General features: G+C 39.2%; 2 protein-coding genes across 2 annotated transcripts in view; both read right to left on the reverse strand.

The window, feature by feature from the left end:
- Positions 1 to 218: 218 nt before the first annotated feature.
- LOC115787861 (von Willebrand factor A domain-containing protein 7-like) lies at positions 219 to 17,898 on the reverse strand. The gene is made up of 19 exons (XM_030740619.1): positions 17,800 to 17,898; positions 15,076 to 15,283; positions 14,727 to 14,934; positions 14,396 to 14,481; positions 14,161 to 14,254; positions 12,872 to 13,000; positions 12,327 to 12,513; positions 10,323 to 10,492; positions 10,113 to 10,225; positions 7,492 to 7,608; positions 6,388 to 6,594; positions 6,118 to 6,250; positions 5,639 to 5,791; positions 5,459 to 5,551; positions 4,681 to 4,790; positions 4,170 to 4,334; positions 3,706 to 4,005; positions 539 to 863; positions 219 to 439 (listed from the first exon to the last, which is right to left on the reverse strand). Exons 2-19 carry the CDS (start codon positions 15,265 to 15,267, stop codon positions 219 to 221), a joined length of 3,003 nt encoding a protein of 1,000 aa, XP_030596479.1. The 5' UTR covers positions 15,268 to 15,283; positions 17,800 to 17,898.
- Positions 17,899 to 20,298: 2,400 nt separating this feature from the next.
- The window catches only part of LOC115778228 (von Willebrand factor A domain-containing protein 7-like), a 14,384-nt gene continuing 11,761 nt past the window's right edge, over positions 20,299 to 22,921 (reverse strand). The window contains exons 19-20 of the mRNA XM_030726293.1: positions 20,438 to 20,532; positions 20,299 to 20,352 (exon numbers count right to left, since the gene is read on the reverse strand). Coding sequence (XP_030582153.1) covers positions 20,299 to 20,352; positions 20,438 to 20,532 — 149 coding nt within the window. The remainder of the gene's footprint in view (positions 20,353 to 20,437; positions 20,533 to 22,921) is intronic.

A 22,921-nucleotide genomic window follows, 5' to 3' on the forward strand; every position in this document is an offset into this window, starting at 1 on the left:
TTTTATATAGAGAATTCAATACATGTGTTTACTTGAAGCTGTCTTTTACCAGCCACTGAAAAAACATGCCCATTATTTTACTACCTTCCATCAAAAATTATGAGAAGCTTATGATAACAGCTTTAAGAAACTGTAATATCTGATGAGAAAAAGATGCAGTTTTTTTTTTCTACACTGGATTTTGATTAAATTCTAGTAAAAAATTCTGCTCATATACTTTATTTACAAAGGAGAGAAAAAACAACACTGATCCAGACACAGTGTGTTATGCTCATTGTGTGCCCTCCAGTGGATGTTGTGTTAAATGGTGCAGTGACAGGAGAAGTTGTATTTATAGTAGTAGTTTCGGTCACTTGACGAGTTGTAGTTACAGGAGTAGTTGTAGGTACAGGCGTAGTTGTAGGTTCAGGGGTAGTTGTAATTAGAGGAGTAGTTGTAGGTACAGGAGTGGTTGTAATTACAGGAGTAGTTATAGGTACAGGAGTAGTTGTAGGTACAGGGGTAGTTGTAATTACAAGAGTGGTTGTCGTCTCAGCATCAGGTGTGGTAAGTACTCTAGCTTGTCCCACACATGTCCCCACATTTCCTACTTTGTCCACGGCAGCCAGCTCCACATTCTGTGAGCAGCAGGAGGCAGTGTAGGTAACCAATTTGGTAATCTCAGTGTCAGGTCCAACCACTGTGGTAGTATTAAGAGTACCATTCCCTTGGCGGAGGGAGATACTTGCAATGCCAGTCCCATTGATGCCATCGGTGAGATTAGCAATGAACTTCCACTCAGAAAACTCACAGAGGACGGAGGAGACATTACAAATACCTGATATATTGACTACCTGGCAGACTGGACTGGACAAATCTGTAACCTGAAAAGGGAGGGAAAGGAGATGAAGAAATCAGAAAGGCAAAAGAGTACAAACAAAAAACAAAACAAAAATTGGATTTGCCATCTATGTGGCATAAATGCTGCCATCTCAGTTTTTTCTTTTCATTGCTTTTTTGTTTTTGAACATTTTTTAAAATTAGTATGCTGTGACATTAATTTAATTTCCTTAATGTCTTTATGAGTAATCTACATCCTGATTCAAAATCCACTGTAAACAGTATTATGGATCAGAGATTTGCTGATGACACCACAGTGGTCAGACTCATCTCAAGGGGAGATGAGGCAGCCTACAGAGAGGAGGTCCTGAAGTTGACAGCCTGGTGTTCAGAGAAAAACCTGGCACTGAACACCATGAAAACTAAAGAAATCATCGATTTCATAAAGCACAGGCCTGACCCAGCCCCCCTCTACATCAATGGCGAGCGTGTGGAGAGGTTTTTTGGTGTCCTCATCTCTGCTGATCTCTCTTGGTCAGGTAACATCACAGCTGTTATCAAGAAGGCTCAGCAGCGACTTCACTTCCTGAGGGTCCTCAGGAAGAACAACCTGGACTCAAACCTGCTGCTGACCTTCTACCATCCATTGAGAGCCTGCTGACGTACTGTATCACAGTATGGTACGGCAGCTGCACTGAGGCAGACAGGATGAGGAAGGGTGAGGGTAGTCAAGGCAGCACAGAGAATAGTTGGCTGCCCTCTCCCCTCCCTGATGGACAACTACACCTCCCGCTGCATCAGCAGAGCCAAAAAACATCATCAAGGACAGCTCACACCCTGGCTTTGAACTGTTTGACCTGCTGCCCTCTGGCAGGAGCTACAGGTGCATCAAAGCCAGAACAAACAGACTCTAGAACAGTTTGTTTGCCAGAGCAATCACCACCCTGACCTCACACACTCACCCACTCTAGCTGTGCAATACCCACATCTCTGTGTAATTTTATATAATTCATACTGAACAATATCTATCACTCCTATATCGTGTAATATCCAATAGTCATTCACTAGTGCAATATTCATTCACCAAGTGCAATACTTACATCTTCATTATTATATGTATACACTTATTTTATTTTTTATAATGTATATATTTTTATATATTCTTATTTTCTGTTTTTTATACATTTTATTTTCTGTATATTTTATACATACTGTTTTATTTTCAGAATATTTTTAGAAGTTCTAATTTATATTTTATTTTTTGATCTCATTGTACATCCTGTATAATGACAGTAAAGGCATTCTATTCTATTCTATTCTATTCTATTCGAGTTTTAGGTGATTGTTGAAAATAACCCAGGTTGTAGTCTTACTGTTCCACTAATTTAGCAAATCAGGGCTGTGTGGGGAATATAACCATGTTATGTCATGTAACAAGTTCATCAAATAATACAATGCCTGGCCAAAAAAAAAAAAAAAAGTCACCACCTGGATTATGATCTGGGGTTGCTGCAGTTGGTGAGGTCTAGGTTCAGCAACATTATGTGCTCAAAGAATGAGGTCAGCTGACTACCTGAATATACTGAATGACCAGGTTATTCCATCAATGGATTTTTTTCCTCCCCTGATGGCACGGGCATATTCCAAGATGATAATGCCAGAATTCATCGGGCTCAAATTGTGAAAGAGTGGTTCTGGGAGCATGGGATATAATTTTCACACATGGATTGGCCACCACAGAGTCCAGACCTCAACCCCATTGAGAGTCTTTGGGATGTGTTGGAGAAGGCCTTGCACAGTGGTCAGAATCTGCCATCATCATAACAAGATCTTGGTGAAAAATTAATGCAACAATGGATGGAATTCAATGGAAACAATGCCACAGCGAATGCATGCCGTAATCAAAGCTAAAGGTGGTCCAACAAAATATTAGTGTGTGACCTTTTTTTTTTGGCCAGGCAGTGTATTTTGTTCATAAAAGATGCCCCACCCCTCACACATTGGTTAGTGAAATCCCATGCTGGGTTAAAAGTATTGGGCTAAATGTTTTCATCATCACAATCTTAAAACTGGACATAACAAGTGAGTGGTGGGCCTGACTGTGAAAGTGAGGGACACTGCGTGCTCACTGGCTAAAGACTAAGTTTATGCCCCTTTATGACTCTAGTAAGGACTACAGTTTACAAACTTAACTCATGTTGTAATCAACAGTGTCATCAAGAAAGTGTTTATGGAGGTCACAGAGTAAATTAGCTAAGGTATATTAAACCTGCAAGATCAAATATGCAGAGCTATGTAATTTAGGTTCCCTTGTGAATAAGAGAGTAGCCAAAAGTAGTGTTTTCTCATAGACTTCGGCTTGAAGTCTTTGCAGCCAAAGAAATTGTACCGTGCTGGCCATAAGGAAAAATGTGGGTTTAAGGCATTTTGATGGTGGCTTCACTTTTTAGACCTGGAAGATATGTCCAGCTTTTATACACAGTCTACATGCAAACAATATAAAATCAAAGATGGCTTAGTCTTCATCACCTGGATTGCTTGCTAAAAAAAAAAGGTGTTGCCCACAGTGGCAAAGTCAACAGATTAACCTTCTGGCTTAAGACTTCTGTTCATTAGCCAATGGATTTCCCTGATGGAATCTTTAGAAAGACACCTTACATGGTCCACTCGGTCAATCATGCTTTTTTGTTACTTTGGACGCTACTCATACTGTTTTCTTAACACTAGTAATGCTTGACTGCACTGAAAAGGTTTATCACAGTTCAAGCACTGCATAAACTTAAAAGTCTGATATTTGGCAATACAGAATAGTGATACAGATTGTTCTGATCTTTTCAAAAAAATCTTATAGTGTTTTTCAGTCCCCTAAAATATTTATTTGTTTACCTTGGCAGTCACAGAAAACCGGAGGATAGCATAGTTGATGTCAGTGGCATCTGCATTTTGTGCCTGAATAGTAAGGGTCACATCTGTGCCTGATGCAGTGCTGGCTGGAACACTTAAACTTATGGTTCCATTGGCTTTACCTCCATCACTTGGTGCAATAATGACATTTGCAGGTGAGGTAATACCAAAGCTACGGTCATTGCTGACTCGCACTGTGAATGTCCCAGTTTCAACTGAAGACACTGTAAAAGGAATGGAGATGGTAGTGCCTGGTTCTATGTTGGTTGTGTTAGCTTGAGCCTGGAAAAGTGAAAGAGAAAGGAGAGAAAGTTTTGAGTTAAACAATTATTTTTGTATTTTATGTAATAATATGGCAGTGGCTGTTGATTTTAGACAGGAAGATGTTTAAAATCTTGCTCTATCAATGCAAAGAACTGTGCCAGAAAACACATGATCATACTCACAGTAACAGAGAGACTGGATGTCGTGATCCGGGTCGAGGCTTGTCTCTGGAAGGTATATGAAGCAGACCGGGATGTGGAGCTGGTGTCTTCACCTCTCAGTCGGACTACAAAGTCTCCTGCTGTGACTTCTTTGAATGTTACCAGAAAGTTGCTGCTTTCTAATGCCTGTGGAGAACAGAGAGACTGATTTTATGACCAATGTTATTGATGTATCTTTCACTTCTTGGGTGTGAAAGACTACAAAATCTCTGCTATAGACTTTAATACGTGACCCTGACCAACCAAATTAAAAGCCTTCTTTTGGCCAAAGTTACACTCAGTTATCACTCAGTGGTAATGCAGAGTTTAAAAAAAAAAAAGTGTCCTGCTAAATCCCACTATGGAAAAATCAGTTGTTGGAAAGTGCAATTAGCACAGACCAACTGGCTAAGTCTAGAAACTTGTGGTGTGGTCAGGTGTAATTTCAACTAGTTCTGTCCTTTACATTTGCCAGGTGTAATATATGACATGCCTGTATTGATCCGGTGAGCTCCTTTCGTCTTGAGCTGTCAAAGAGAGTGACCTCTGTAACTGTTGCGGTGTCACTTCCAGTCACAGTGACCAGGAGAGTGATATTACCACCTGAAAGTGATAGCAAGAGACAAAAGAGTATTATTGTGACAGAACCTTAGAGCTCAACATGATGTAAACAAATAATTGTTTTCTATTTTCAGAATAGAGTACTGTAAGGTGTACAAGGTAGATGTGGTGGCCTTTATTTACTTTGACCGAGGACTGTATTGATAGTATTTGATACTGTTAACATCGTATACCAGGACCACTCATGTCTTCAAGTGGCAACTAATAAAATATAATTTTGAAATGTGGTCAGTGTTATAATCCTGCCCAAACCAAGGTATATTTGGTGCCTAAATGTAAAAAAAGAGAGAGTGAAAATGAAAGTAAGTAGTGAGTGAAAATGCAGCTTATGAGTAATACCAAATAATGTGTTTAGAAATACTTTAGTTTAAACTGCAGTCACTTTTGCAGTCAGTGGATAATATGCCTCTACTATCCCTGCCAGCTTTATGATGTGGACTTTTTTGCTCCTTTACACTTGAAACTATTCATTTCATTATATGGACATTAATCAGTAATAAAGGTTAATTTAATGCAAACAAAAAATGGGGGAATTTTGTGCAAATAAACATAAATAAGTAAATTAAATGTCATTGCCATTTCTCAAACATTTGTGGTATGGTGAGAATATATTGATATTATAATAAAGAATTCACTGTTGTTTAGTCGACCTGTAGCAGGACGTCCTTCCTTGGGACTGATGCTGCCTTCGGTTCCCTGCTGTACTTCCACAAGGGTATAGATGAAGTTCACAGAACTTTGATCTTATACACACACAAAACACATCTTATTTAGGAAATTTAAAAGAATCAAAAACTATCTACACACTACATTTTAAATACTTTACTGACCTGTGACTTTAATAGAGTAGGGATTATTAGAGTTGACACTGATTCCCCAAAAACCTGTTTGATTTTGAGTCTTGAGACTTATTCTGCGTAGGTTTCCCACTGTGGTGAAGGATGCCAGAGGACCATCAAGCTGACTTGATGTCTGAGATACTCCTGGAAAACGGAAAATTGCTGCATCATTTACCAGCATGATTGCAACATGTTCCTCCTCCTTGGAAATTTCACTGTTTTGGGGAACATTTTAGTTGCTGGTAAATTACAAGTAAAGGCTCTCTTTTATAAAAAAATATAATTATTGTTGTTGTTTTTAATACTACTGTAGCATTATTGCAACACATCGCTGTGAGATATCTACAACCTAATCAACTTCAGTTATGAGTATTTCAATGCTGTGGCAAACAGTCAATCCATAGTGCCTTGACTTTGTGAAACAACAGCTTTAACAACACTGATGCCCTAAATATGTCTTTGAATTGAACCTGTTGAACTGGTGAGACTGAAGGTGAGAGCTGAATCGCCGGTGATGTAAACGATCATGTTTATTGATGAATCAGCTGTAAAGTTAAAATTATCAGGCCGTCCAGGATCCATTGCTACCTGGAAAACTGTCACCTGAAAGAAAAGGGGACAAAAGGTGCAGTTAGAAATCAATCAGTGTTGAATGAAAATGTATTAAATACCTGGCACCAACTTATAAAATATAGGGATACAACTCAGTATGACATTGATGTTCATTCTCAGTGCCTCACCACAGCACCAGCTGATGAATCTTTTATAACAGCCGTGACCAGGGAAAGAGCTGACTTTGGGACTTCAATGGCCTGACCTCCAGAAGCTTGAGCTAGGTCACGATATAGCTGGGTATTTGACTGGGACAGTGCACGAGATGACAAACCTTGACCATCACTACTGCGGCGCCGACGAACGGCTAGAACATTTGTCAGTAGGAAAGTTACCTAAAAGTGTACGGAAAGATTAAAAAAATACATTAGTGTATGTGTCATGTTCCAGGGTCTTTTTGACCCTGCGTGTTTTGTTTTTGCTTTATTTTGTCTGTACTGGGTTTCTTTTGGTTGTGGGGTTTGGTTATGTTTTTTTTTTTGAGTTCCTTGTGTTTCCCAGTTTTGGGTCTGACTTCCTGTTTTATTTTGATAGTCGTCCGCTCCCTGTCTGTTGTGTTCAGTTTTGCTTCCCCTGCTCCCCTCAGTGTAATTTGGTTCACCTGTGCTTTCACCTGTTTCCAGTCCCCTCATCAGTCCTGGTGTATTTAAGTCCTGTTTTCTTTGCCTGTTGTCATGTCCTCATCATTTGTTCTCCTGCTTTGTGTCCTGTTGTTTCTGGAAAGCAACTCAAGTTTGTTTTTCTTCTGAGTTTTTGTCACTAGCTTTGTCCAGTCTGGCATTTTGTTCAACACTCACAAATAAAGCTGAGTTTAAAATTTTCACTTCTGTCTGGCGAATTCTGCACTGGGGTCCTCTTCCTGCCTGCCACACAGCCGTTCTATGACAGTATGTGCATTGTTCTCTGTGGAAACTATAAGGTGTATCCAAAGGAGGATAAAGTAGACCAAAATGACTACATAGTAATTGGATACAGTAAGCTTGGTTTACTGAGAGGTTAAAAAAAAGATGCATCTGTACTAACCTCTGCACCACGATGCAACGCTGTACTTTGTTCCCCAAGAGATGCAAATTTTTACACATTTTGTGAGCTGACATTACAATTCATAACAATTCATGGCCTGAGATTTGGACCCCATTGCATGTTTCTGTTCTATTTTTCTCTGTCTTTATTGGTTGGACTAATATTTAAAGTGCAAGAATGGTAAAAATGAAACCCATACTCAGGCATACCTCAGACTTGGTTCTCTCTATAAGGGCATTGATGGTGCTTTTCAGGTGGGAATCTTTGGCTGAGGCATCAGTGAAGACATAGATTTTAGAGGATGGTGGAGCTGATGTCAGAGCAAGCTTTCAGTTAAAGGACAGAAAAATAAAGCATTATTTGTTACAGACAGATACATAAAACTGTTATTCAGAAAATGATGCTGGAGACTTTATCATGAAAATACATCACACCTTAGGACAACATTAATTTCTATAAAACCTATCTATGTCCTTTAAGTGTAATTAAAGTCTTAAAGTGTAATGTAATAGTTTCCATTATTATACTTCTGCGAAAGCAGATGTATATTCAATTCAATTCAATTCAATTCAATTCAATTCAATTCAGTGTCATATATATATAGTGCCAAATCACAACAAACAGTCGCCTCAAGGCGCTTTGTATTGTGGGTAAAGACCCTACGATAATACAGAGAAAACCCAACAGTCAAAACAACCCCCTATGAGCAGCACTTGGCGACAGTGGGAAGTAAAAACTCCCTTTTAACAGGAAGAAACCTCCAGCAGAACCAGGCTCAGGGAGGGGCAGTCATCTGCCACAACCAGTTGGGCTGAGGGGAGAGAAAAAATACATGCTGTGGAAGAGAGATTAATAACAATTAATGATTAAATGCAGAGTGGAGTATAAACAAAGTAAATAAGGTGAATGAAAAGAAACAGTGCATTATGGGAACCCCCCAGCAGCCTAGGTCTATAGCAGCATAACTAAGGGATGGTTCAGGGTCACCTGATCCAGCCCTAACTATAAGCTCAATCAAAAAAGAAAGTTTTAAGCCTGATCTTAAAAATAGAGAGGGTGTCTGTCTCCCGAATCCAAGCTGGGAGCTGGTTCCACAGAAGAGGGGCCTGAAAGCTGAAGGCTCTGCCTCCCATTCTACTCTTAAGTATCCTAGGAACCACAAGTAAGCCAGCAGTCTGAGAGCGAAGTGCTCTATTTGGCTGATATGGGACTACTGTATAAGGTCTTTGAGATAAGATGGGGCCTGATTATTCAAGACCTTGTAGGTGAGCAGGATTTTAAATTCTATTCTAGATTTAACAGGGAGCCAATGAAGAGAAGCCAATATGGGAGAAATCTGCTCTCTTTCTAGTCCCTGTCAGTACTCTAGCTGCAGCATTTTGAATCAGCTGAAGGCTTTTCAGGCAGCTTTTAGGACAACCTGATAATACTGAATTACAATAGTCCAGCCTAGAAGTAATAAATGCATGAATTAGCTTTTCAGCATCACTCTGAGAAAGGTCAAAAATGACTCCAAGATTTCTCACAGTGTTACTGGAGGCCAAAGTAATGCCATCCAGAGTAAGTATCTGGTTTGACACCATGTTTCTAAGATTTGTGGGGCCAAGCACAAGAATTTTAGTTTTATCTGAATTTAGAAGCAGGAAATTAGAGCTCATCCAGGCCTTAATGTCTTTAAGACATTCCTGCAGTTTAACTAATTGATGTGCATCATCTGGCTTCATTGATAGGTAAAGCTGAGTATCATCTCCATAACAATGAAAATTTATGCAATGCTTTCTAATAATGCTGCCTAAGGGAAGCATGTATAATATAAATAGAATTGGTCCTAGCACAGAACCCTGTGGAACTCCATAATTAACCTTAGTGTGTGAAGAAGACTCCCCATTTACAAATTGGAGTCTATTAGATAAATATGATTCAAACCACTTCAGTGCAGTACCTTTAATACCTATGGCTGTAATAAAATGTTATGGTCAACAGTATCAAAAGCTGCACTGAGGTCCAACAGGATGATGTCAAAAATATAAGGCAATTTGGCCCTTTAAGTTACTTTTATGACATTTTGATTTCCCCTCCAATTAAGAGGAGTTAGCGAAATGTCAAAAAAGTAACTTAAAGGGCCAAATTGTCTTATATTTTTTTACATCAAATCGCGGAGCGGAAGTAGTGGGCGGGGCTGGATGCGGCCTGCGGACCGCGAGTTTGAGACCCCTGATTTAAACTAACATATTCATCCTGCTATAACCAGGTTTCTGTAAGGCAGAATAAATCAATATGTTGATCAATTATTAAATCGTTTACTAACAGGGACTCTGAAGAGAGAGACCTAATGTTTAACAATCCACATTTAATTGTTTTATTCTTTGGTGCAGTTGAGGAAGCTATATTATTTACTGTTTTTGAATTTTTATGCTTAAATAGTTTTTTGGTGATTTTAGCTTTGTTTTTTGGTTGACTGGGAGCAGGCACCGTCTCTATTGGGATGGGGTTTTGGGGGGATGGCAGGAGGAGAGAAGCTGCAAAGAGGTGTGTAAGACTGCAGGTCTGCTTCCTGGTCTCAACCCTGGGTAGTCAGGTTTTAGGAGGGTTAATAAATTTGGCCAGATTTCTAGAAATGAGAGCTGCTCCATCCAAAGTAGGATGGATGCCGTCTCTCCTAACAAGACCAGGTTTTCCCCAGAAACTTTGCCAATTATCCACGAAGCCCACATCATTTTTCGGACAGCACTCAGAGAGCCAGTGATTCAAGGAGAACATGTGGCTAAACATGTATATCCATGTTTAGCCACATGGATATACATGAGTAATACAGGTACAGTATACTAACTTGCAGGCCAGACAAGCTCATCTCTGGTTCGTCCCCTCCTCCAGACGCAGTGAGCCTGTTGATTTGGTCTTTGAAGTTGGTTGCATCAGTTGTCTTAATCACAGGCCCAAAGTCTTGGTAAGAAATATAGCAATAAATGAACTTGCAGACTTGTGCAGAAATATACTTTATTTTGCAGCTCTCTTAGAGAACACTAGAATATCCTGGTACCTGGATCATTGAAAGGTACCAGTATGTATTCAGAGGGCTCCTGTAGTGTTCCTTTGCTGTTGTCAATTATATCAAAGGAAACTTTCTTTGCTGCAGCAATGTCGTCACTCATACTGCCTGTAGTATCAATGACAAAACACAGTGCATAGGAGTGGGAGAGGCCCATCAATCTGGAAGAACACAAGTGACAAAACAAAATCAGTTCTTTTTAATCCTACAAATAATTAAATTTCTCTACATTTAGAACGACTGGTTTGTTTGCAGAAACTTTTCATGTGCATCATCAAAAGCATCACTTTTAAGCCCCAGAGTATTTTCTTTGAGGCTGGCGTTTTACAACTACACCTCTGAATTGTATTATGTCCTGTGTAGTTGGACTCCTTGCCATGTTTTTATAGGTAAGTGTTTTTTTTTTTTTTTTTGTGGTAATTGGCATCAGCATCTGTTTAGCCATCCTTTTTTAAAATTCCACTATTAGCCCTTTCCTACCTCTTTGGTGATCTTTTTTATTTGAAAACTTTACTCTTTGAGTCATTCCCACAACCTCTATGAGAGGAAAAATTAAGGGTACAGTTTACCCTGCTTGGGATAGGGTTACCTACCCTGGAGTCAGGCCTGGGGAGGGTGCTTGAAGAGCGGGCACAGTTTTCCTAAGAGGAGAACTGTGCCCGCCCTCCTGTAGACCCACCACCTACAAGAATGGTTGTAGGGGTTGGGTGCAATGTGTGTTGGCAGTGGCCAAGGGTAGAGGCCCTGGTGGACCAATCCCCGGCTATCAAGGATGGCTATTGGGACACCTTTTTGATGGGGAAGGATCCTGAGCTCGTGTGAGGTTGAGAGATATTGGCTGGACATAGTTGGGTTCACCTCAACGCATGCCCTAGGCACTGGCCGCAACTACAGTGATACAGACGCTGCACCAATCTGTTGTGGTGAAGAATGAGCTGAGAGTACAAGTTGCCGCCCCCATGACCCAGCCCTGGATGAGCAGAAGAAAAGAAATAGATGGAAGGATAGACCTTACTCTTGAAAGCAGGGGTCATCAATTACATTTGCCTGAATTTTTCTCACCAGTCAGTGTGAGGGCCAGATGCTCTCGTTAAGTAAAATAAAATTAATATTTTATCCTAAGTGATGTATTCTCATTTGATATATCATATTTCCTTTCAAACTTATTTTAATGATGTGATGTGCAAGTCTTGCACTTACATGTTCTTCTCTGTTATGCTGACACTGCAATTGTGCGCAGTTGTGCTCATTATAGATATGAGCATGGGAAACAATAAAATGTTACACGAGAGCCACGAGTTTACCTATGTACAACCTACTTTTCAGAAGCTGTTTTTGTTGTAGGTTTTTAAAATGAATATAGAAACATGAAGAGTTCAGATGCAAACCCCTCTAAATCTCCCTGGACACTTTTCTTTTAAAAGAGCATTAAAAAAAAGAAAATGTGGATCTTATGGTAAATTTTAGTAATTTCATTTTACAGGCAATGGTGAGGTGCCTACTTTTTAAATAAATAATCTTCAGTCCTCTGCCCAGTGTGAATGAAGGCAAAAGGCTCGAATATTAGACTATAATAAAAAGATTTCGACATAGACTCACACAGTATAACCGCAATGGCATAAAATTGCAGCACATTTATTTTAACAATAACAGAATAGTAGATGCTAGGCTGTGGGGTTTGTGACGCATTTGGGGGGCTGTGACTGTATGCGGGTATCCACCGAGCTACCTACACATCTGGATCCTATGGATATAGTGGCTGAAGGCTTTTGATAATTCAGACTAGTCAAAGACAGATATTTAATGGGTTATAACGTGACATGATTGAGTGGCGTATAGTATCTCTGGTAGTACTATTTGGGGGGCCGGATGGAAAGCTGGGAAAAGGTTACATCCCCTTGTCCCAATGAGCTGTGTCATAAAAAGAAATACTTTTCAATTTTTAGTAACGATTTTATGAGTGCAAAAAATGTCTCAGGTCAATTTTTCCCATACCGCAGAAAGTTCTTGTCTCCAACAGCTAGTCTGATGTCTTCCAACAGTTGCATAGTGGCATCCACTGCCAGATTAGCTGCTTTTTGGTGAAATGTGCCATGACTTGAATCAACAGAATCCTTATTGATGCCCCCAACTGGGTCCCTTTTGCTTGTCTTGTCAAGTGACCCACCATGACTACATTTACCTAGAAAAAAAATATAGGCTGAAATTTTGAGTGATGATAGCTAGGTAAATAGCTTAATTACTGCTCAACAAGACACAAAATGTGCAGATGTTTAAAATTGGGCTATGGCAAATGGCTAGGTAATTATTATGTTTAAAGTAGGACAACACACCTGTTGGTTGTTAGATTTTTAATATACAACTTTTGATATTTTCCAATTAAAACAACTACTACAGCTAATCTAGTTTTACTGTGGACTGCTGTTTGCGCATTCTGCAAATAGCTGCGTGTGCCTGAAAAACAGTCAGTTTGCTAGAAAAACACACAAACAAAATACTAATCTTAATAGTTTGCTATTGTACACAGATGACATTGTTACCATCAGGCTTCAATGAAAAGAAGCTGCTAAAATAGCCTGAGGTCAGGAGGCCCTGTTTCAGCACTTCAGGCAAAATGTTGTCAGCACAAACATCTCCCGTACAGCTCTTACAGGTTGAAGTACGTGGACCTGAAACAAAGCAAGAGAGGAGTTATGCATAAAGCCAACAAGTTATGATATATAGGCTTGTGTGTCACCTGTGGTCTGGTAATGATCAAGCCTTATTCTGAACTGCAGTTGCGTAAGAATGGTGTAATTGTTTACCGTACATGTAGCAAGAGACATTTGGTTTTATGAGGAATTAAAATAGAAAAAAGGTGTCCAGTTTAAAAATGATAAATTAAAAACAGTCATCCATCTTCCTCTGCTTATCCTTTAAGCACTTAAATCAACATGCATGTGTAAATGACTAATAAAAGCATTAAATTATGTCAGCTGTTGACACCTGGTAAATTGATGATCATTAAAATGTTTCTCCATTGTTTGATGGGTAAATGAATTTAACAACATGTCCTCACCAAACGACAGTATCACTCGTTTCTGCAGGTCCTGAAATACGGCCTATATGAGCGTTTCCAAAAAAGCGCTCCTACCTGTGGCTTCGTGTGTCATGTGGTCATAGTCATGGGTAAGTTTGCCACTCAGAAGATTCAATCCCAGCTTGTTCGAGTCGGCAAGCCAAAGTATCCATGGGAAAAATACTTAAGTGCTTCTAGGAATGTTACATAAAGCGAATTGCACGCTCATGTACTCAAATAAAGGGTTATATAAAGAGGCCCTTACGAAAAACCATAGTTAACCATAGTGGATTTTCGTAAGGGGTAGTTTATTTATTTATTGTTTTAACTTTTCCGGTTTCATCTAACGCCATTTAGTCCGCGTAGACCTGTCAGAAATCTCAGGAAATCCATATTCACGTATTTTTTCAGGAGTTGCCAGAGAAAACCTTATTCACGTGCACTTTCATCTAAGACCGCTAGAGGTCGCTTAATTTCATTTTAAAAGGTAGACGTTGGTTGTAAAACGTGCCTGCAGAAACAACCGATGAGGTTGTCACTTTTCCCTTCATATAATTTCTTTCCTCTCTTTTCTTCTTCTTCTTCTCTATCATTGGAAGTTTCTGTGTGTTTTTGTGTGTGCCAAGGCAGAGTGAGTATTGGGCTTTACTTATCAGACAAGTTATGATTACAAGCAGTTGTATGCTTTAATGACTAAGAGAAATTAACAAATACAAATCAAGGCAAAAATGTTCTTTCTCACTCTCTCAGCCTGTGTTGGAAGGATCTTACCTGCCAAGTTTTCAAAAGGTTGATCTGGTTTGATCAGAGTGGTGTAAGGAGTGGTTTTCCCCAGCTCCACCCAGTTACTGTGGCTGTAAAAGTCCTTAAATATACAGAAAATCCAAAAAACAAACAAACAAACAAAAAAATTCCAACGCTATCATTGCTTCATACTTCAAATATTTAACATAATTCAGTAAATAATAATAATAAATAGCTGCAGGGATATCGTTGTCACCCTCACCTGAATTATGTGACAAATTTGTCCAAGAATCTCCCTTGCAGTAACAAAGTTCTCTGACTTCACACTAGCCTTCAGGACAGACATGCCTCAAACAAAAAATAAATAAATAACTGTAAGAGTCCAATGCAACCAAGACCAGATGCATCTGATAAAGCAAAACTCTCATTTGTGTTGCACTTATAATTTAAATGTTTAATTGGCACACAGGATCATAAATCAATGTCTAGCACCATTTTAAAAACCAGTTCATTCTGCCAGGTCTCTATTTTAAATAAGAACAGGTTCTTAATGACTTGTAAAATACTTAATTTTGAAGCCCTTTAAAATTTACTTTTTGTGATGATATCTCGTCCTCCCAGGAAGGCCTCACTGTGAAAATGGAACTCAGGTACATCTACCAGTGAGAAATCCACTTTTTCATTGCTACCATAGATCGCGCTAAGGGCAGTTTCGAAGATGTCGGTAGAGAGCAGAGCAGTGGAGGTGGACGAGGTGAAACAGGCCCTTTGCACCTGACTAACTGACAGGTTGTCATCAATCTGGAAACAAAGAAAAGCCAAGTGCCTAACTGAGCATCCAGAATGTCACATCTCAAATGTATTTTTACATTTTTCACAGCTATAACCAATTAAACATGAATGTACAAGGAGTGACCCTATTTTATTTTATTGGGAGCTCACATTCAGGTTAAAGTCGCGTCCACCAGCAGCAGCAAGGTCTCGGCAGACCTCAGCTGTCTTTCTGAGAACTGCCCTTTTGGTGATGTCACGATGATTTGCACTAGTAGAAAAAGCTGTGTGGAAGCCATGTGTGAGACCTGGCAGGAAGAGGAAAACTGCCACCAGGAGCATGACTGCGTGTCTCACAGCCATGATGGAGAGTGTTGAACTAATAGAACAAAGAGAAAATAAACAGAAAAAGAGGTTCCTGATTGCCAACTCTCTCAAATCAATTTATTGACCAAAGTGCTGCACAGCAACAAAAGGGTAGAAAAGATTTAAGAGCAAACAATAAATAAATAATAGTACAAGCAGTGATTTAATAAATAAAATAATAGGTAATAAAATGAATAATTAATGATAATAGTAAATTATAACAAAAAGTAAAATCATAAAAGAGACGCACTGGTGGAAATGACACAATAAACTGAAACTGTGGAGCAGCAGCATTTTGAACCAACTGTAATCATGATATCATGTTTTGCTCAGTCCAGTATATAATAAATTGCAGTAATCCGGTCTGGATGTAGTAATAGCACGAATAACTTCCACTAGATTGTTGATAGAAAGAAATGGTTTAACTTTAGTTAAAAGTCTTAAGTGGAGAAAGCTGTCTGTGACAATCTGCAGTTATGTCACCAATGCTGCGCCAAAAAGTGATCGTCTGCCAAAAAGGGATTTCCAGTATTTGCCAGAATATAATTGCCTGAACGGTTGTAAATGACTTGTTAACCTGTTAATCTGTGAAACGTGTCGAAAATAATTCTATAACGATATTTTAGATGGCCAAAAAGGACTGGATTGCTTATAATGTAGGTAAATAGTAACAATAAAAACTGAGTCATAAAGATACTTGCAAATCAGATCATTTCTTCATCTTACATGGCATTCATAAATGCTGTTGACTGCACTTTTTTTTTCTTTTAACCATATAAGCAAAGACATAATTTTTTTTTTTTTTTTTTTTGGCACAACGGGTGTTACAGGTTGCGTTGCTACTGGTCTGTTGCTCTCAGGTATGTTTGTTCTACCCCACCGCCGCATGAATCATTCCCGGGATTTTTTTGTGCCTCGGCGTTTCCTGGATCCAGTTTGGTTCCGGTGGTCGGCATTTGACTGAGAATGCTATGAAGGATCTTTCAGTTCTCAGCACACAGACATAAGTTATTATCTTGGGGGTGAGATGACATTGCCGCCACTCTGTTCCAGATCCTGTCATGGTTGGCCTGGTAAACGGCAGATTGGTAACAAATAAAACTTTTTTTTTTTTTCGGGACATTTTCAGTTTCTGTGATCTGAATTTTCAGTCTGGCTGAGTGTCGGTGTGACCAGTGCTCTACAAGAACTTTTACCAGCAGATTGCTATTTTAACTCGCCACAGGCTTCAGGGAGAGGGGGAGGTACAGTACAGGGACTGTTTACAAAAAGGATCACAAATGATCACAAATTGATTAGCTCATTTAAATTTCTTCGTATTTATGTTTACTATTAAACATGTTTGATACATTGTACTAAGGTTCTAAGTTAACACAACTAAACATGCAAGAATCAAGAATGCCTTTATTAGTCCCACAAATGGGGAAATTGCAGTTAACAGAACATCCATCCAAAACAAGCATAAACATAACACAGACAGGGGGGACAGATGTCTGAGGTCATGCAACCATTTCTCAACGGCGCTACCTTTAGCAGAGAGACAGACATGCAGCGGCTCTAATTTGAGCTGCACTCCTCACCCTATCTCTAGAGAGATGCCAGCCACCCTTTGGGTAGTGACTTCATTCTTTCGGTCACTACCCAAAGCTCGTGTCCATAAATGAGGGTAGGGACGCAGATCGACTGATAAATCGACAGCTTCACTTTTACGCACAACTCCCTCTTCACCACGACACGCTGGTGCAGCGTCCGCATCACTGCAGACGCACCCGCTGTCTTATTCTTTCAGTTTTATCTCATCAGTCTATTTGCACATTGAATCTACTTTTTTTCTAGTACAGTTAATAACACAGTTCATTACTCAAATTCAATATTTCCTGTTGCCACTTGCATGTACTTATTTATTTCAAGACAACTATCATACAATCATACACCCCAATAGCCGTTTAAATAAATTATCCATGAGGTCAAAGAAACAAAATTGGTTTTTAGAAAATTATAAATGGTCAGCAAAAAAAAGCACTGTTTTGAATTTTTTTTTTAGGTGAGCACATGTATTTAAAAAAGAATAAAGATTGATTCCGTGCAGGAAAAATACTTTAATACTAATACTATAAATACAGCACAAAAAGGGAAATATATTTTCAGTAATTGAATAGAGACAAGAAAAACAGAAAAGCTTAAAAAATATAAAAACTGAAGAACTACCACAGTGACACCTTAAATTAAACCTTAACCAAGTCTCATCACCAATATACTTGCAATATCTTCCCCAGATGACAAATATATCTGGACCACTTACTGTAATAGTCACACCACAATTAGCCAGCACTAATTGTGCCACATCTTTAAAATAAATAAAATAAATAAATCACTGCAATTCGCTATTTGCCTCCATTTGATTTGGAATATTTGGCTAATTATGGCTATAAGATATTCATCATGGCTTATTATTGATCACATTCTTGATATTACAATTAAGTTAATTTACATGCTTTAATGTACAAAAGAATAGTGTTGAACACTTACCTCTGAGAGCTGGCTGTTTTTGACTATCAGCCGAGTAGGATTCAGATGGTTGGCTTTTGATGATTGCACTAAGTGCTCGGTTTCTTGAGTAACACAGAATATCAGACTTGTGATGTCCCTAAAATATGGCCACCCGTGTTTCTTTTTAAACTTACCTGTACGCCCTCCGCTTGTCAACCAATAGGATGCCGCAGATTTGGTGGTGCAGTGTTCAACCCAGCTTTTTTTTTTTTGGATGGACATGGAGCTTCCTGGCGTCCCTGAGCTTGCTGCTCCACTAACCCCCTGGACTTCTGTCTCTGGAAATGGACAGGTGGATGAAATACCACTGGTTGGGTCTTCCTCCCCTGTGCAAAACACACAGATTCAGAACATTCTGTAGCAAATACAGAATGTGGTGGATGCCCAGCGTCACCACCAGGAGGCGCTAAAAGAAAGCATGAACAAATAACAAGCAATTACTTCTGAAATGGAACAGATGAGTAAAGGACTGATCAGCCTCATCCAGGAACAATTAGCCAGCACTGATCGTGCCACATCTTTACTATTTGCCTACATTTGATTTGGAATATTTGGCCAGTTATGGCTATGGCTACGACTATCAGCCCAGTAGGATTCAGATGGTTGGCTTTTGATGATTGCACTCAAGTGCTATGTTTATTGAGTAACGCAGCATATCAGACTTGGTGTGAATTGTATGTTTGTCTTTAGTGGTTTTCTTATATAGAGAATGCTTGTATATCTTCATTCTTTCCTTTAGTATTTGTTGACATGTTTAATCATTTAATCAAGTGATGTAATGGTGTTTTTCAGCTGACTGTGCTGATGATAAAATTCTGCTGTAATGCCTGGAACAGTCTGGAAAATTTTCTAAAACTTACGAGACTGGCATGTACTGGATTTTCCAGTCATGGTGATCTTTTCTGTTAAAATGCTGATGTTAAAATGACTCCAATGTCAAGGGATACAAACAAACAAACTTGTTCAAATACATAACAGAGGGGCTTGTTTGCATTATCTTGGACAAAAAAATAAAATCTTAATTATGATGCATTCTGGAAGCTGTTAGTGCAAAACCAAAGACAAGTAAAACACTTGGCAGCATGTGGTTGTGAATCCATGTATACAGCATAGGAAATTTTAGTGAGTAACACTGTAACACTACGCACTACGCACACTGAAACACACACATACACACACTGAAAAGCACACACAGGTTTTAATAGACTGGGGAAGAAAATGACACTTGCTGAGATAAAGAGATGTGGACAGACCAAACAATATGAAGTATCAAATGCTTCTTGCACTTTTCTGTATCAACAAATGAGAGGGAGTCACCCTCTTTTTTTCTTTCCCCTTTCTTCTTTCTTCTTTCTTTCTTTCTTTCTTCTTCTTTCTTTCTTCTTTCTTTCTTTCTTTCTTTCTTTTCTTTCTTTCTTTCTTCTTTCTTTCTTTCTTTCTTTCTTTCTTTCTTTCTTTCTTTCTTTCTTCATTCAGGTCACAGTGTGTACTTAGGACACTAAAGGCTTTCTTTTCCTTTATTCTCTGGTTTGTATTAAGTGTCTGAAATGGTGTCTGAAGTGACAGTGGGATGTAAAAGGAACAAGCAGTATTTTTAATTCTTTCAAACGTATGTCTGGAATACACATTTGGGTACTGCATGAGGTGAATGAGTGGAGGACAATGGTGATGATGCTTTTGAAACACTCTGTTACTATGACAGTCTTTTGGGGCATCTTTCTCATCATCTGCATTAAGTCAATGTACAGCTACCCCAGAGGTGTAAAGTTTCAGCCATGACAGCCACTCTGGCTTAACAATAGAAGAAGAAATACTGCTGAAAAGAAAAAAAAAAAAAAAACACTACTACAGGTGTAAACATGCTTCATGTCCTGGTTTTTTAGTGTTCTAGTGTCCAAAAATAGTAAAGTTATTTTCTTGTAAAGGTAAATAGTGTCCAGAAACTGCCAAGAGGCCAATGAAATAGAACAAAATGATATATACAATGCAATCAATGCAGCCAAGAAATTCTGTCCATAAAAATTCTGAACAGAATTGGTGACAAAGGAAGTCACCACCCACAGGAAACGAGGTCTGACTTATTGTTGGGAATGTGGTCCAAGCACTCACTGCAGATTGAATAGCCCAGAACAGGCCACACACCCCATACCCCTGCAGCACTCCACACAGAATACCCCAAGGAATTTGGTTGAATGCCTTCTCCAAGTCCCCAAAAACACATTTAGATTGGATGAGCAAACTCCTTTGTACACTTGAATATCCTTGAGAAGACATCCATCCATCCATCCATTGGTCCTGCCACCATAGAGTTGCTTATCTACCTCAGTGACCAGTGATAGGTGAGTTGTCTGCCTCATCCCCAGAAGGTGTTTACGTGGGATTAAGGAGGTCCTCTGGGTATTTTTTCCACCACCTGTCTATATCCTCAGTTGATCTCCATTCCCCTCCTGAGTTGCCCAATGATTTGTCAGAATCCCTTCATTCTGCTGCTTCCAGAGGCTGAAGTTTCAGCTGGGCCTTGGGCATCTCCACCTGTGGGACAGGTACGGATGTAGGGACAGGCCATGCTCTGCCCACCCTCCCCCTAGGAACAGGAACAGGTGCAAAGGGAACAGACCACATCCAAGCCACCCCCACCTGAGGAGAAGGTCTGGGTGCAGGGTGCAATGGCACTGAGGAAGCCACTGAAGAAGCTGCAGTCCTTGACGTGGGCTGCACAGGTGCACTACCCAGTCTTAGAATCAAGCTTAGTGGCACAAACAGATTTTGTTATTGCATGCTGAACAAAACACAAATTAGTCTTCACAAAAACTGAGTACATACTCAGACTCAGGTCCCTCAGATAAATCAACACAAAAACTAAGCAATGCCTTGAGCTGTTTCATAAAAACACTGTTCAGTCTTTGGCTGGAGCTCCTTAGCTAGGGCAAGTGCAGTCTTAGCGTGCACCAGCTCAGATCTGGATGATTCATTAGCTGAAAGTTCAAAGAAGGAAGCTGAATAGTCAATAGTCTCAATCATGGAAAACTTGGACTCAAAATTCCTTAAACCAGCAGAAAAATCTCAGTTTTACAGTTGCAGACTCAGAAATACAAGACAAAAATTGCCTGCACCGGAACAGAACACAAAGATTTAATATTAGTTGGCTAGGATTTAATTATTATCTGCTGGCTCAAAAACACAGTGACTAGTCATAATTACACCAAGCTTGGAAACAGAAAACTCTTTTACAAGAAATTCAGATGTCTCTTTGCTTGGTCCGGCAGGGTTTAGAAACACAGAGAACAGTCCTGATCAGTAACTGCATTGAAAACAACAAGTCCAGTTTTGCAAGCTGCCAGTTCAGTTTACCCTGAGGCTGCACAGGGTGCACTGTGACAAGAGACTGGGTCTGCACAAGGAAGGAACACAGTACTGAGACGCTGGGCTGCACTAGCCACACAGCTTCGGAGAGCTTGGGTAGTGCAGGGAATCCAGCAGAACACAAGAGACAAGAGCTAACAAAGTAAAACATGAAATGACAGACAGAAATGCAGACTTGACACAGGGAGGAAGGCACATGGAGGAAAGGAACCCAAACACATGAATAATTTGGGCTGGCAGTGGCGCAGTGGGCAGGTGCTCACTTTCTAACCGGACGGTTGCTGGTTCGAGTCCCTGTCTGAGCGCATGCTGTCATTGTGAATGTTGTTTGGTGGGTCGGAGATTGTCAGACTGCCCCAGGGCAGCTGTGGCTACATTGGTAAATTACCACCACCAAGTATGATGAGGTGCGAATGAATAGTGCATGAAATTGTAAAGTGTCTTTGGGTGTCTAGAAAAGTGCTATATAAGACTAATGCATTATTATTATTAAACATACACCAGAGACACAATGGAGAGAGACAAGACTCAGACAGACTGGACACCACGGAACTCACATAATGTAACACGGAACATAATTAAACATGGGATTGAAAATAACTACTGATAACCAAGACTAGAAGGAACAGAGACAATAAATACCCAACACAGAGATGTGGACCAGGCCAGACATAGAAACGCAAGGCAGGCAGAAATGCATAGAATAAGTGAAATCATGAACAAAACCAGACAAGAACCCAGAAAAATATAAAGAAACAAACCATTATTATTATTATTTTTATTATTATTATTAATTATTATTATTATTATTATTATTCCCATCTGAAAAACACCATCACTCCCCTTATAGAGGAACCAAGTCTAAGGTATGTCATGTGTATTTGTTGCATTTTTACCATTCGAGCATTTTAGTTGATCGTTCTTCCACAAATAACAGTCTAATATTTTTGTTTAATTCAAATTAATTAATTTAAATTAATACATTTTATTTAATTTATTAAAGTTGTTTAATTTCGTTTTCTTACACTTGAATGAAAAAAAATTTTTTTTAGTCCATATTTATACAGAAATGGAAAAATGTGTTAAAAAAATTAATCTACCTTCATCTGCTTGTTATATTGTTTAAAAAAAACTAAGATAATGATGTAAAGCAAAGTGAAAGAGTTTCCTACTATGTATTTTTAGAAGATGCCCATATACATTCATGCCACAAGCATGCAGAAGAGTTGCATTGTTGGATACAGTATGTGATGTGTAATAGAGTTAGAACTGTAAGTTATGTGAATAATGTTCACTAAGTACGTCAGACGTTTCTCTGAAATACTGCAGGAAGCTACTGATACAACTGATAGGAATACATTTTTAAATAGGCCTAACTGAGGAAGACAAAAAAGAGTAACAAGGAAGAGGTGTTAAGATCTGCCAGTAAGTTGTATGACAAAACACACGATAATTACAGTTAATTACATCAAAAGTGTAATGCACTATGTAAATTGTGTTGTGTTTTGATATTGTAAACTGTATTTAGATATACTTATATGTAACACCGCTGAATCCGTGGTGAAACGTTGTTTCGTCTCACTTTATACAGTGTATATTGTTGAAATGACAAAAAACCCACTTGAACTTGAACTTGAAACCTACTCTCTTTTGTATCCTCAGGGAAGGATCCAAAAAGACTACTGTGAAGTTTGGCCTTTATAGGCCAAAGCATTGCAGGGATATAAGCTCACTCCGT

The sequence above is a fragment of the Archocentrus centrarchus genome, chromosome 1, assembly GCF_007364275.1.
Source record: "Archocentrus centrarchus isolate MPI-CPG fArcCen1 chromosome 1, fArcCen1, whole genome shotgun sequence".
Lineage (NCBI taxonomy): Eukaryota > Metazoa > Chordata > Actinopteri > Cichliformes > Cichlidae > Archocentrus > Archocentrus centrarchus.